General features: G+C 36.0%; 1 protein-coding gene across 2 annotated transcripts in view; it reads left to right on the top strand.

The window, feature by feature from the left end:
* Positions 1-16,871, top strand: part of VPS13B (vacuolar protein sorting 13 homolog B) — an 806,197-nt gene that overhangs the window by 691,223 nt on the left and 98,103 nt on the right. For both annotated transcript variants that reach the window (XM_047088880.1, XM_047088879.1), the window contains exon 40: positions 14,332-14,528. In XM_047088880.1, the coding sequence (XP_046944836.1) occupies positions 14,332-14,528 (197 nt within the window). The remainder of the gene's footprint in view (positions 1-14,331; positions 14,529-16,871) is intronic.

The raw sequence follows: 16,871 nt of genomic DNA, 5'->3' as shown, positions 1-16,871 counted from the left end.
ACTACACAGTACAGTCTGCCCCTTACTCAGGAGCTGATTAGGCAGGCTTGGTTTCTTTAATTTGTTACAATTTTTTTTCTTTTTCCTTCCTGTTATGTGCCTGAAAATAAGTCTTCTCATCACACTTCCGTCAGAGTCAAAATCACGAGTCACTCTCACCTGCTTGTTAGCAGCTTGTCTTTATCACAGAAACAATAAATACTTGGCAAATAAATTAAGCATAATTGACAAGCTAATTAATCTCATTCTTATGTATACATTTATGTGTATGTGTGCCATATATGATACATATAAATATATATACACTAAATAATTTATAAATATTGTCAAAAATTATGAAGAGTCTGAGTTTTATCCCATTTTCAATCTAACAGCTCAGCCTGCCACACTCCCACAGATACTGGTAGAAAACACAGAAGTGCTGGATCGGAGATGAAGGACAGCTTATTACCTACAACAGAGTGCATATGTGCTGGTTTCCAACCCTCAATTTCCTTAGGGCAACTTGGGAAGAGCCAGGTGACACTTGCACACACACAATGAGTTACATTGCAGGAGGGGAACTCAGGACTTGGGGAACCTGAATCTTTTATAATGGGCAATAAGCATGCCTGTCCATTTCTTTGTAGGGAGACATTATCTCTTTCTTCCATAGCTGTTTGCTATACATATGTCCTTGAAAAGATAGTCTGGAACAAAGACAATGCTTTTCCCTCTAAGATGTGTGGAAACATGATAGACTCATGAAGTTTTTCCCAACAGACATATACTCTAAAGGGCCTCTGTAAGGACAACAGTATTCATCTAATTGAGGGATCAGCAAACTATACGGCCTGCAGGCCAAATACAGCCCACCACCTTTTCTTGTAAATAAAATTTCATTAGAAGACAGGCATATACTCATTTAGGTATTATCTATGTACTACAATAGGCAAAGTCAAGAAGTTGGAACAGAGAGCACATTATTTGTATATGTGTGGGTATATATGTGTATGTGTGTGTATGTTTATATGTATATAATACACACATACACTTCCTCATGTGTTTGATAACTAGCCTTTTCCAGAAAAAGTTTGTTGACCCCTGTTCTAGTTTAAACATTTAGGATAAGCCTTTACAAAATATGCTGAGCTTACTTTGTGTTTTAAGATATTTCAGATTTTTAAGTTATTCTGTAATCCCTGTTGACTTCTTCCCAATTAGTAAGGGTTATACTATCTGTACTATAGTTCTTTCTTATTTTAAAGTGTTATTAAGAGCAATTATCAATGATTACTGTATTTATAACTTTTTAGTTTTAAGAAGTCATGAAGCAAATTCTTGCAGTATATTTAGTTTATGAGCATTGCCTTTCTGTCAGGTTGCATAGTTTTGAAATCCTGCAAAATCAGGTAACTAAAAGACAAGAGTCAATATACTGAAGTGAATAAGGTCTCTGGGTTCTGGAATCCAGCAGTCCAGGCTCTATAAGTGACTATCACTGAGATCTTTGGCAAGTTGTGTAGCCCTTTGGAGTTCTTTTGTCCTCATCTGTAAAATGGATATATCCTTAACTAATTTACAGAATTACCACTAGGATTAAAATAAAATAATGTAAATCTTGACACATAGTAAATACTTTTGGAGTTTTCTTGTCCTCATCTGTAAAATGGATATATCCTTAACTAACTTACAGAATTACCACTAGGATTAAAATAAAATAATGTAAATCTTGACACATAGTTTATACTTTAAGATATAAACTCTCTTCCTAAAATATAAACTTTAAAAAGCAAACTCTGTATTTATATGTTACTTTAGAGTTGAGAAAAGCTAGAATGATCTTATCTTACCCTCCTAATTTTTTATAGATAAGAAAATTAAGGTTCAGATTGGTTAAGTGAATTCAACTCAAGGTGACAAAACTAGCTAGCAACTAAATTTAGATAAAAATTAAGCTCTCCCTGATTCCCAATTAGTATTCTTTACAGTATATCATGTACATTTCATTGTTCCATACAAATGAGTAAAATACTTGAACAGTTAGAGATGAGACGAGAACACAGTATTGAGTTTAGGACTTGTATTCTAATTAAAAGAAACCATAAAATAGTAAAGGTGCCCTTGCTTTAAGCTAGTTTTAACACAGAAGTTCCGAATATGTTTTTGTTATTTCTCTTTAAGGAAAAATATTATCTTGAAAGATGTCATATTACACACCTGCATTTGCTTGAAACTTGGTAGCTTGATAAATTGATAAGATAACTGGGTCATATGTTAAGTTTTTTGAAAAACCAACCCAAACATAGATCCTAATAAAAGAATGTTACATATTTCCTTTTAAAGGCTAAAAAGTATTTCTCAGGGCTCTTAAATTACCATATTTTGATACCAAGGGAAAATAAAATCTGGACTTAGACTCTTGTTTGTACTTAGAGGGTTTTCCGGACAGGAAGGCAGTCTTGATGCAATGCAGTAAGCCACAATACCAGTGGGGCATTACAGGTGAAAAATCTGCAGCTGTACCCCTTCACCACAATGTATTACAACTGTATGCTGGAATATTTCCTGTACAGAAATAGGGTTTGGTTAACTTTGTTTCCCAAGAGTAGATCACATTCAAATGTTATAAAATCATGATTTCCTGCATTTGAATACTTGTGGTTTCTCAACTGGTTCCAATATTTTAAGTTCTTTTTTTTTTTTTTTTCGGTATGACTTCTATTAGTTGAAGATGTATAGAAGCTTTACTTTTCCTTCTTCAAAATCAACTAAGAAGCAGATACATATAAAAAGAAATATTATAAACTAAAAACATTTGAGATTGCAAACATATTCATATTATATGTCATCATTAAATGGTAGATTTATACTTTGAAGTAGAAATAAAACACTCAGCAAATATTGTCAGAATACATTTTTTAATTATTAACTATTGAAAAGTATCTCTACTCAGTTGCATTTGTTCTCTGTAATGTTTTGTTGTTATAAATAACTGTGAGAAATGTTCTTCACATTTAGAAGGACAGTGAAGTCCAATCATAATTATAAATAGAAACCTCTAATGTATTGTATAAAGGCAATGCTGGGTTGTTGTCTTTTTTAGCTTATTGGATTTTAATGATTATATTGTTGTCCATATTTCCCAATTTCTACATATACGCTGTCCCTTCTAGTCACCCTTCAATCCACTATTTCATGCTCAGATCTTTTTATATTCTAACTATTACCAACTCTCTTCTGGTCATCAATTAAAAACTCTGTAACCTATCTATCTCTAATCTTTCCAGTCCATTCCCTGTGGGGAATATATTTGGTGTTAAAACCACTTTGATACTGTTATAAATGCAGTGTATACTTTTAATTGGTTAATGAGGTAAAACAACTGTATATTAACAAAATAAGAGTTTCACAACAATTACTCTTTCAAAAGTTATCAAGTAAAAACATTCCAGTGTGAAAAGCCTCCACTACACCCCACCCCAGGGGTGTATGTCAGAAAGAATTTGAGGAAATTGATTACTTTTAAGGCTGCTTAAGTCAGTAGATAACAGATATAGTTTTCAGCTAACCAAAAAATTTAAAAGGAAAAATTGCAGAATGAGATGTTTACAGAGACTTTGAAAAGCTCTAACAGATTCCTGGGAAACCAAGACAACATACACATGCCTAGGGCTCTGTACTCTCACTGACCTCTGCACACATACAAGATTAACAGGAGAAAGCCCAATCTGTCACCTCTGGCTAACCTCAAGGCTCTGCACAAGCAGGAAAGGAAAGCTAAGGCAGAGTTGAAGGCATGTCTCAACAGGCATATAGAGCCCTTCAGCAAAGACTTGGGAGCTTATTGGTTCGAGATCTTTAAGAAAATCTCTCATCATTAACTGACCACTAAGCTCACCAAGTGGAGACTTCAGTGGCCGCAGAACAAAGAATATGTACTTTTTAGAATTGATATATAAATGTTACCAAACACAAACAACAACTGCAGGAAATAACAATGACAAGAAACCTTGGGCAGGGGAGAGAATCTGATGTCCATAGTTGTCACTATTTATTAGTAATATAATAGTAATATAGTTAATATCCATTAACATAATAAAATTTTGTATCATTTAACATGTCCAATTTTCAGGGGCACCGGGGTGGCTCAGTTGGTTAAGCATCCAACTTCAGCTCAGGTCACAGCCTCACGGTTCATGGGTTTGAGCCCTGCATCGGACTCCGTGTTGACAGCTCAGAGCCTGGAACCTGCTTTGGATTCTGTGTCTCCCTCTCTCTCTGCTCCTCCCCTACTCGTGCTTGCTCTCTCTCTCTCTCTGAAATAAAATTTTTTTTTCTAATTTTAAAAAATAAAATCCAATTTTCAACAAAAAAGTATGTGATATGCAAAGAAACAAAGTATGGCCCATATATAGGAAAAAGGAATCAATAGAAGCTGTCCCTCAGAAGCCCAGATATTGATCTTGCTAGACAAAGACTTTAGCCACCTATTTTAATATGTTCTAAGATTCTAAAGCAAGCCATGTCTAAGGAACTAAAGGGAAATATGAGAATGACTTTACACCAAATATATCAATAGATAGAAATTATAAAGAAAAAAAATTAAATAGAAATCCCAGAGTGAAAAAGTATAGTAACTGAAATGAAAAGTTTACTAGAGAGGCTCAACAGCATATTTGAGTAGGGAAGAAAGAACTAGTAAACTTAAAGATAGGTTGATTGAGATTATTGAGTCTGAAGAGCAGAAAGAAAAAAATAATTAAGACAAATGAACAGAGCCTCAGAGACTTGTGGAATACCATCAAGTATATCAAGATATGCATGATGATAGTCCTAACAGGAGAGGAAAGAGAAAGAATATTTGAAGAAATAATTAATGGCTGAACACTTGCCAGATTTGATTTAAAAAAAAAACAAAAAAACAGAAAACATTAGTGTACACATCCAAGAGTTCAATGAACTCTAGGTAGAATAAACTCGAAGATTTCCATGTCAATCCCAATCAAACTGTCAAAAGACAACCTGTTGACTCATCATGTATATAAAGGATACTCAATCAGATTAACAGCTGATTTCTCATCAGCAACTATGCAGGCCAGAAAGAAAAAGCCTACTGAAGAGAAAACATTTGCCAAATTAAGTAACTAAAAATGACAAAATGGATTCCATATTCATATTTCTTCCTGAGGATCCACTTTAAAGGAATGGGAACTGGAAATTGTAAATGACACATTATGAGGTCGGTTTTTCTTCTTTAATATAAAGATAATTAGTTGAAGAACATAAGATTTATAATCAATAGGTCTGTCTTATTAAATGTATGTTCTTGAACACGATACTGAACTTCCCTGAGCCACAGTTAACCTATCTGTAAAATGGGATTAATTTTTTCCTCACTAAGGTAATCTGTAAGAAAAATCTTAGGGTGCCTTGGTGACTCATTCGGTTAAGCATCTGACTCTTGATTTCTGCTCATGTTGGCAAGATTGAGCCCTGTGTCAGGCCCACTGTCTGCCCCTCTTATGCTCGCTCTCTCTCTCTCTCAAAATAAATAAACATTTTTTTTAAAAAAAGAAAAATCTTTGTAAATTGCAAAGGTCTATTCACAAGGTAGTTTCTTCTGCCACAGCTGCCATCAGTGTTATTACTACAGAAACATAGGTGATGGTGGAAAAGCACCTGCTCTTCCCCTACTATAATCACCTGTTCGCTTGGTGTCCTGGAAGTCTGGAAATGTGGTGGGAGGAGTAATAAAGATGGTATCCTCTGCTGTGACCAGGCTTTGATAACTTAGTCCTGAGTGGAAGTTTCAGCTTTGTACTCCCTAACCCGACACAGCTACTCTGCCTCTCTTTCGTCTAATACAAAGTAAAGGATGATTGAAGCAGACAGACTACATCACTGGTTAGATCTTTCTCTCTACCACAAATACAAGGAAGACGCTTTCTCTGTATCCTTTTCCTAGGTTGCTCAGTGTGACTGAGTGGGCAGAGGGGCATTGGCCCAGCTTCAGCAAGCAGCCCCTGCACAAAGAAATCAAAGCTATTTATCTGTGAGGACAGATGGGCATTTGCAACCTCGCTAATAGTCTTGGCAGTGCTATTAAGTAATAAAAACAAATTAAGTGCCAAAATATTCTTTGTACCAGAAATATTTTTAAATAGCCAGCACACATGCAAATCTTCCCAAATTAGCCATCAAATGGAAACAAATTGTGGAATAACATTTTCAATGCAAAAATACATGTGCTCTTACCAACTGGCAGATATACAACCTAAAATGTATTCATATGCAAAGACCACATATGCTTAGAGTACAGTTTATTATGTATGGCTGGCTAATTTTTTAGATTCTGTCAAATAATGGATAGGAAAACAAAATGTTATAAAATATATATATATATATAATCTTGACAGTCATTTGAAATGTACCATGTGTTACATGTGGAATGTTTTCCAGTGAAACCAATTTACTTGTTCCCACTTCCCATGACTCAGTATTAGATATTCAAGCTTTCTAAACTATTTTTTGGCAACCAAGCTTCCTTGGAATAGTCCTCTTTCCTTCAAGTTATTCAGTGCAGGCATTAATAATAAATCCTCAGTTATAGATATGTAACTAAAGATCATTCACATCATCTCTTTCAAACCGAAAAGCACATAATAAAGTTATTTTAAATAGATCATACAAAACAGAGCCCAGGGTTACTCCTTGAGAATAATTAATTGCTACCATATGAAGCACAATCTGAGTGCGTTCAATTTTTAATTTAATTGTGTTACTACTAACCTAGAGATTAGCTGGGCAATGTCAGTTCCTAACTGAAAGGCAAAGGAAGATGAGAGAGCTAATGTAGAGCTTGTTGAAAGTAGGTGTGATTGCAAAATAAAATGGAAGGGCTCAGTCTATAAAACAAGACCTTTGTAGAATAGAAGACTGTTTAAGAAGGTAAAAGTGTTACCTTTTCAGCACCTATCTTCATTTTAAAAACCTTGTTAAGCATATACCACGTATTAGACTTTGTGCCATTAATGCACCAGAGCAATAGCTAGAATTCCTTAAGAATCCTTCTCAGAAAACACATAGAATACAAGCCAGACCTCAGTAAGGAGCAGTAGGCTAACATTTAGAACCACAACCATTGTCCCTGACCCTCCTAAATCAGGACTCACTTCCAACACATGCCTCTCTTCCCTCCTTCCTAGTCACTACCCAGAGTAGGAGATTTATCTCCTCTTATACAGATACAGATTCGCATCCCTTTTTCCTCCTCTTACCAACCTCCTCTCTTCTACATCCGAAACCCTTCCACTGAGCCCTCTGGAACACTTGCTCTGTGATTAGTGAACTCCCCTAAACCTCAGCCTTTCTTTGGGTATTTCCCCTCCCCTTTACCTTGGATGAAATCTTACTGTCCCCTGGGACTCTGTATACCACTGTAACCCTCCGAAGTAGAGACTGTTCATCCCCTCACATCTCTTGTCACCTCAGAGTCAGAAGATGAGATGTTCTTGCTCACCAATGCCACTTGCCTTTACTCTTCTACCCTTCTGTAAAATCTCCCTGCTCCTTTGAGACTCACTCCATCTAATTATTGGTCATCCCCACCCCTCTTTGTTGTTATCTACTACCTTTTTGTTCACCCTAATTCTCAGAGTGTTTGGCCCATGGCTTCTTTTTTTTTTTTTCAAATTTTTATTTAAATTCTAGTTAGTTCACATATAACGCAGTATTAGTTTCGTGAGTAGAATTTAGTGATTCATCACTTACATAAAACACCCAGTGCTCATCACAAGGTCCCTCCTTAATACCCATTACCCGTTTAGCCCATTCCTGCCCCTGCCCTTCCCTGCCATCAACATCCATGCAAGTGACCCAGCCAACACCTCAACTTGATCTCCTCACTCTAGTGATCTTCTCCACAACATCTAACTACTCACTGTCACATACCAGCCCCAGACCTTGTCATCATCCCAAACTGTTCTGCCTCCTAAAGCATTCATTCCGGCATCTCATCTCACCTACAATCTGCCTCTCCAGCCTGTTCACTCAAGTCCTACTTAGTCATTCATTAAACTGTATATAAACCTACCAAATATAAACCTATCCCTGCTTTCTCCCTGTCCATCAATCCGCTCTGTTTCCTCATCTACTTTTAACTAGTTTATTTATTTTATTTTATTTTTTCAAATGTTTATTTATTTTGAGAGAAAGAGTGGGGGAGGGGCAGAGAGACAGAAGGAGAGAGAGAATCCCAAGCACGCTCTGTGCTGACAGCGCAGCTGACAATGGGGGAATCGAACTCGTGAACCATGAGGTCATCATCTGAGCTGAAACCAGGAGTCAGACACTCAACCAGCTGAGCCACCCAGGAGGCCCTTGACCAGTTTATATGCTTAACTCATCATGTAAAACACCCTTTTGCAAATAAATACCCTGAACTTTGTTGCTCTCTGTCTTTCCATTACACTCTCCTAACAAAAGGCTAAGGCTGGACAAACCAATAGCTGTGTATCAACACATTAACTCTCTCTTCCACTCTTCAGAATAGCCAACTCCTTATTTCAGATTTCCACTTGAATAATTCATTGGTACCTCTAACTCTGCTTGTCTAAAAATGAACTCATAACCTCCCTTCCCCTACCACACATATACTACAACCTACTCACCAGTGGGACAGATCAGCCACCCATCTCAGTAAATGACATCAGCATCCACACAGCTGCACAGGCCAGAAACCTGGGAGTCATTCTTGACACCTCCCTCTCCTCATATCTAATCAGTCAACAGATTTTTATGTCCCCAGAATCTCCCACCCATCACTCTGCTGCCACCAACCATACTAAGGGTAGACCGCTCCACTAGCCTCCTGCCTGGCCCTTTCACATCCAGGCTTGTCCCTCTTTTAATCCATTCTGTACACAGTATCCAGAAGCTTTTAAAATATAAATTTGACTGCATTACTTCTTTGCTTAAAACTCCTCAAAGGTATCCCATTGATATGAAGGTGAAGTCAAAAATCATTAACATGTCCTAAAAACAATGTGTTTTTCTTACCTACGTTTCACAAATGAGGGAACTCAGGCCCAGAGTCGTTAAATATATTGCCCAAGTTGTAGAGCAGTGACTTAGGTGTCAGGGCCAGGATTTTATCCTATGGGAGTGTCATACCAAAAAGATGTTTTATGATGGAGAATTAAGAAAATATAAAGATTATATCTATATGGTTTATAAATTTGTGGCTTAATATATATTCGAATGGACAATTGACTAAAATTACCTTTAAAATACTAATTGTGGGGTGCCTGGGTGGCTCAGTTGGTTAAGTTTACTATTTTGGCTCAGGTCATAATCTCACGGTTCATGAGTTCAAGCACCATATCAGGCTCTGCACTGACAGTGCTTGGAGCCTGCTTGGGATATTCTCTCTCTCTCTCTCTCTTTCTCTCTCAAAATAAATAAATAAACTTTAAAACATAAATAAAAATAAAATATTAATTGTAATCATTATTAGCTTTGCTTTGGAAGTTTTGAAGACAAATACTGTCTTATAATGAGGTAAAGGATTAAATGTGCTTTTGCAAATGTAATTCCAGACATACAGTTTACAATTATTTCAACAGAATTTTATTTGGAGTGAATTTACTAATACCCCTTTATGTACCAAGGAAAATAGGGTTGTACAGAGGAAAACTGTGACAGCCACATAGCTGACATATTTAGGGGGTTATTTCTCTAGTAGTTTTCTATTGTTTTCTGAATTTTCAGAGTTGTCTGTAATGTTCAAATTTAAGTATGTAACCACGGAGCCAGCCTCACACAAAGTTGTAAACTAAATAAAGTTTTTCTTTGGCTTTCCTCCAAATCTCTCTTTTTGAACTCTTCACAGCTCCTCCTCCCCTAAGTGCCCGTGTTGGTACAGTCCACTTTCATTGCCCTTAAACTGTCTCATGGCTTCCCGCAATGGTTCCCAGCTTGGGTTGCCTTGTATTATGGACCTATTCCAACCCTTGCCTTGCACATCAAAACTTACTAGATTTTTTTCCTTAAAGCCCCACTCTGCTTTCCAGTTTGACAGCCAATTTTCATAAGCTATTATATATTAATTTTAATGGAGGACTTCTGGAGACAATACCAGAAACAAGTCTTTTCACTCTATTTTCTGTGTAACCTCTCTACCAAAAAGATAAGTTTGGACTTTACATTCTGTTATTTGCATTATAAAAAACAGTGAGTATATTAAATATGCTTTTCTAAACTCATTTGCCCTCTTCCACTGAGATTCATACATCTTACTCCTGCTTTATACATTTTATCCACCTCTGGTTATGATTGCCCTAAACCAAAGGACTGACTCATTGGCAGTCAGTGGCAGTCCAGAGAGGATATAAGCAATGAGATATTCCTTTATCTCTCAAGTCACAGCCAACATGGAGGGCCACATTTTAATAGATATATAGCAGATTACTGCATTGAACTATGATTACAGTATTCCTTTATATCCAGGTTCAAGGTTTATTATTTTCTTCTCACGAGCCCAACCCATTGTTAAGAAATCTAGCATGTAGGACCCTTAATCACAACCTAGCTGATTCTGGCAACAATACTCAAGCTTTAGAAGTGTTCTTTGAGCATAAGAAGGATAAATAATTCATAGCTAACATTTTTTGAGCTTTTACTCTGTGGTATTATATGAGATGCTTTGTCTCCTTTAAATCTCACAGTTCATGAGATAGTTCTGTTATTATCTCTTTTTTAGAAATAAGGAAACTAATGTTGGAGAAATTAATTTGCCCAAGAACTCATAGGTAATAGAGCTAGGAAGTGAATCCCATTAGGTCTGACTCCAAAGTCCATGCTTTCATCTTCTATACTTCTTTGTGGAGAATTTTTAATGTGCCAGAGGTGGGCTGAATCACCTAGTGTATGTATATACATTCATTCATTCATGAATTATTCATTCATTCATTCAGCAGCTTTTTTTTCTTTTTGAACATTCACTGTGTACACTTTGCCAAGTGCTGTGAACATCTAGAGCTTAGCCAAATGGAAATTATTCCCTCAAGAATGTGCCTACCAGGGAAGATGTCATGTATAGAAATAACTATAATGTGAGGTATACAGTGATAAGAGTGATACAGATTCCCTTTTTAAAAATACTATTGGAGTCCAGAAAAAGGAGAGCATTTTTCCATCTGGGGAGGTGAAAAGGCTCAAAGAAAAGTGGTATTTCATTTGGACCCTGATAGATGGGAAGGATTTAAACATGAGACAATGAGAAACGAGGGAGTGTATGGGTATTTCAGGCTGAGAGAGAATATTGAAACAAAAGACCCAGAGAGGGGAAAGTTAGAAAAAAGTATGTCATGGAAAGCAAGAAGGGAGACAATTTCAAGAAATGGTGGGGAAAACTGGATTAGTGTGAATGTGTTACTTCAGCATTAACCAGAACATACACCTCTATTTCGTTACACTGTTAGCCTCTTTTGCATATCCATTTTGTTCCCCTTTTTCCCATTTAGCATCTCTCCATACACAAATGTTCAAGTCTCTCTTTAAAGAAAAGAAACTTTGTTATGGGTGGAGGTAAATAACTCCCATTGAAAAATTAAGAATCACTTATTTAGAAATGAAAGGTTAAAGAGATATCTCTTCATTTGAGAAGCTTTTGTTAAGATCCTCTTATGTCCCAAAAAGGGTGTTTAGATGCTAGGAATAGTTTTTTAAATAATGTGTCATTTTTACCTCAAGGATCTCAGAGTCAGCTAAAGGAGACAAATGTGTAAATAGAGAATTGCAAAGTGTAATTAGTTTTATGATAGAGGAGTGTATTAGACATAGAAGTGGCACAAAAGAGACAGCAATCAGCTGCCTTAGAAGAGGAAATGCTTCTAAAAGGGGAGACACATCTGAGCCCAGTCCTTTTTTTTTTTTTTTAGACAAATGGGATTAACCTACATGTTCCATTTTAAAGCTTTTTTTAAATTTAGTAATATATCTTGAATGTCTTTTGTGTTGGTAGATATAAATATTCCTTATTCATTGTAATTGTTGTATAGTAATCCATTCTGTAGCTCTGCACAGTATATTTAACTAATCCCCTATTGATGGATATTTGAGTTGTTTCCAATTTCTTACTAATACACCCAAGTGCTGAAATAAATACACACTTGTATTGGAATCCCTGTAAACAAATTCTTAGACATATACTTCCAAGGATTTAATAGATCTTGCTAAATTACCTGTCAAAAATAGTGGGTGAAAATGCTTATTCCCACATCTGTACAGAAATTGGAACTGTCGGTTTTTTAAAACTGCCAGAGTAATAAACTAAAAATATTACATTATTAATTTGAATTTGAATGTAAGTATTAGGGAAGTTGACCATCTGTCTTTTTTTTAAGTTTATTTATTTATTTTGAAAGAGACAGAGACAACAAGAGTGGGGAAGGGGCAGAAAGAGAAAGAGACACAGAATCCGAAGCAGGCTCCAGGCTCTAAGCTGTCAGCACAGAGCCCGACGTGGGGCTTGAACTCACGAACTGCGAGACCATGACCTGAGCCAAAGTCGGATGCTTAACTGTTTGAGCCACCAGCTATCTCTTTTTATTTTTTTATTTTTTTATTTTTTTATTTTTTGGTTGAGCACAAGAAGGGGAGAGGCAGAAGGAGGGAAGGAGGGAGAGAGAAAGAGAAAGAAAGAAAGAACCCAAGGCAGGAAACATGCCCAGTGCAGAGCCCAATGTGGGGCTTGATCCCACAACCATGAGATCATGATATGAGTCTAAATCAGGAATTGGATGCTTAACCGACTGAGCCACCCAGGTGCCCCTGAAGTTGGCTATCTTTTCATATTTAGTAGCCAGTTGTTTTTCTTTTTCTGTGTACTAATTACTGTCAGAGTCTAGAATTTTACTGTATGCAGGCTAATAAGTTAGCCTATTAGTGTTTCATGGCTGCTGGCAGAAGACCTGAGACTCATAGATTAGAAACAAACATTATTGCTCGGGATACAGCAAGCAATTTGAGCATCACATTTGTATTTTGCCCCAGGTCCCACAAGGGCAATGCACAGGGCCCTCAGGGGGATGGTTTGCATGCAGTAGGTATGTGGGAGAGCCGAGGGACAGGGACGTGGAGCTTGTCGAATCCACCACTTTTAGAGCAAGTCTGCTCTTTGTCCTAAAGAGAGACTTTACCTCATCCCTCAGAGTCACTCTCTGTGAACACAACCTGAGAACTAGCCCCAGTTAACAGCTTTCAGAGCCTTGTATCCTCTACATACCCAGCAGCAACATACAAGGAAGGTCAGGGCCCATGGCTAATTGCCTTTTCCAACATCTTCCCTTTCTTATTTTTCTATATAGTTATTTATCATTTTTTCATCGATTTGTAAGCATTCTCTGCTCTCACAACAATTATTACTAGATCTGTCATTGAATATCACCTATCTTATCCTAATTTGCTTTTTTTTTTAATTTGATTTTATCCACTGTTGTTTCGTGGAGGGATTTTCTTCCATAGGTTTCATGCCATACCTATAAAAAGAAAGCTGTTCTATTATGATAAAGATATTAACTGATTTTTTTTCTCCTATGCTTTCAGTTTGGCCTTTAACATTTTGATCCTTTTGGAATCTACTTTCATGTAGGAATGATGCAGGGACCCAGTTTGGTTTTACAAAAATAGCTAGACAGTTCTTGCAATCTAATTTCTTGTCTTTCCCCTCCTTGTTTGAAATGGTATCTTCCTTACATACTAAAATTTATCTGTACTTATCTTATACTGCTTTTTGTTCTGTTTCTTCTAATCTGTAGGCTACTATCAAACCTTATCTTTTAATTACTGTAGCTTTATAATATACTTAACATCTGGTAGAATTTGTTCCTCATCGTTTCTCTTTTATTTAAAATCTTTCTTGGCTGTTTTCACATATTATTCTTGAATGGGTCTTTTAAAATAAAGTACGTGTGGCGCCTGGGTGGCTCATTTGGTTAAGCATCCGACTTTTGATTTCAGGTCAGGTCATGATCTCACGGTATGTGAGATCAAGCCCTCTGTTGGGCTCTGTGCTGAGCATGGAATCTACTTGGGATTCTCTCCCCCCTCTCTGTTCTCCTCCACTCATGTGCTCACTCGCTCAAAATAAATATACTTTAAAAAAAAGTAGATATACAAGGTGAATATAACTATGAAAAGAAACTCTAAACTACTGTCTTTTTACAACCTTATCCCTTTATAAAAGTCTCATTGTTCTAACTTTTATGGTTTACTTTTCATTTCAATAAATACAGAGCTGTATCATAGTTTCTATTTGCAACTTCTAAAATCTTCTCTCTTTTAATATAGATTCCTTGTAGTTTGGAATACTGGGATGAACTCCAGAAGGTTTTTGTTGCATTTCAAGAATTCAGTCTGTCTGAAAGCAAAGTTTGTGAACTGCAGTTGCCGGATATCAATCTTATGAATGACCAGAAGAAATTGGTATCCTCGGATCTTTGGAGAATTGTCTTGAACAGCAATCAAAATGGTGCTGATGACCAAAGGTAACTCAGTGAAAGATGAAATAGTGCCACTCTGCTAGGAAACAATCATCAAGTCAACTTCTCTAATGACCCCTTGGCTGTCAAGCCACTGTGTGAACTACAAATGAGAACTAGGAATTAAGATAGAAACTGATATCTCAGAGTCTGTGTACTAACAATCCTAAGTTGTATTCAAAATATGGCCTTGTGAGCCCTCACTAAGAACCTGTTCCTTAAATATAAAAACAAAACAAAAGGTGCAGAAAACAAACTACCAAAAAAAAAAAAAAAAGTCTAGTCATCCTGAACCAAAAAATATAAAGGAAACAGCCACTAATCCTTCAGCAGACTCTTAATGACACAGTAAACCATGTGTGTAATGATAACCCTGGGGCATTAGGAGAAAGATTAGATAAATTGAATTGTCTCCCTCAGTAACCTAAGCTTCAGCACTTCTTCCAGTTTACATATCCCTGTTAATTAAGCCTTTCTGTTCATGCTCCCATAAAAGATGAGAAAAAGATACTAAATCACAATCAGTGGAACAATTTTCTTGGGTCATGTGATAGTATGTGCACTGTGGGCCTTGGCCCATCTTGCTGTCCATCATTTTCAGTGTCCTACCTTCTAGTTCTCCTGATGAGTTGGCTTTAACATTATCTTACTCCTTTTATATAATCCCTCCTTTCCTCCCCCCCAAACAACATTCTGACACTAACACAGAGAAAAAATACCCATCATTCATTACACCCTGCAAAGCAACTGTTTTCTCTTTTTTGTTACCTTTATTTTTGCCCATTAATGTATGCCTTTACAAGGTGATAATTATAGCACATCATATTGTATTCTGATTCCTAATTTATATAAATAGTTCTGAATGCTTTCTCTTTTTTTTTTATTAAATAATGATACATGTTCATTGAAGAGCATTTTGGAAATAAAGAAAATTCCACCACACATAATTGTAATCGTATCACACTGATAACCTCTGTTAACATTTTAATAGTTAACATGTTAATTTTAATAGTTAAAATATTAACATTGTAATAGTAGCCTTGCTTCGATTACTTTGTGTGCTTAGTAATAATGTTTTATACTTTATATTATCTATTTCTAGGTCATTTGGGCTTTTTAAGAATAGTTACTTTTCTATTACCTAGTAATTACAACTAGTAAAAAGATGTTAAAGGAGTGGGATCTTAATTTTACCTATATGCATAATGTAGCAATGAAAATAACACCCATCCTGTGAAGAGTTAGCAAATGGATAAGAAGATTGCCTATTCTAAGCTATAGTTTACCTAATCAGAAACCAGTAAATCTCAGAAAATAAAGCTATAAGTAATGAAATTATGTTTTTTTTAATCTGAGTTTCATTAGTAGTATCAAAGTAGAAATCATTTCTTGATTCTAATCATGAAAGAATGCATTTTCAGCATTGAAAGAAGCACTTCAGACAAGGTTAATTCTCCTGAATCTGAAACATTCATAAAAATTACTTTTGTGGTAGGCTTAACACTACAGAAATGTGGAACCTTTAGGGAATGGAAATTTATGCAGACAATCAAATTCAGGCAATTTTTCACCAAGCTTTTGACAGTGTAATCACAGATCTTTTGTCCTCACCTGGGATTTTTCAAGTTACCTAATATTTCACAACTGATCTTGCTTTGTTTGACATTAACCATTTTTCAGATAGAATTTGATATTAATGAAATTAAATTTAAAGAGTTGGTTTAAAAGTCCAGATAATCAGACACTACTAAGACACTTTTCAAAAGGAACAGTAAATATATTTTATCCAATTTCTACAAAAAAAACATTAGTGCTATAATTATATGTTAACATTTCATGTAGAAAGAAAACTGTTACAGTTAGCTCCAGCATATTCTGTCATGAGAAATTTAGAACTGGACAAAAACCTGATGCTTTTATGATTAGAGATTATCTTAATATTCTCAGTGGTTTGAGAAGGATATTCATCAGATTATTGTACATTCCAGGAAGAAAGTTTATAAAAATAAGTCCCATGAAGCTTAATGTTTAAAAAGAAAGAAAAAAAAGAAAAGCAAAGAGAATCTTGTCTACAATTGGCATAAAGTTACAACAGTGCAGGGCAGCTCAATGGTAATGAGCTTCCCTGTATGTATGCAAATGGAAGCACTATTTAATAGAGAATTCCAATTTAGAAGACCTGGATTTAAGTCCTGGATTCGTCACCAACTAGGTATTTGGCCTTGAGAAACTGATTTCTGAGTTGAGGCCTTAAGAAATGAATAGGAGCTAACCAGTCCAAAGGGTGTCAGGTAGCCTTCATTACAAAGGACTGGAGACAAAAGAGCCAGTCTCTTAAGCCTTTGTCTG

Source organism: Lynx rufus, unplaced genomic scaffold (assembly GCF_022079265.1).
Source record: "Lynx rufus isolate CCGP_SWC_20201006 ecotype Redwood Valley unplaced genomic scaffold, mLynRuf1.p SCAF_26, whole genome shotgun sequence".
Classification (NCBI taxonomy): domain Eukaryota; kingdom Metazoa; phylum Chordata; class Mammalia; order Carnivora; family Felidae; genus Lynx; species Lynx rufus.
This window is presented reverse-complemented; position numbering and strand designations above follow the sequence as displayed.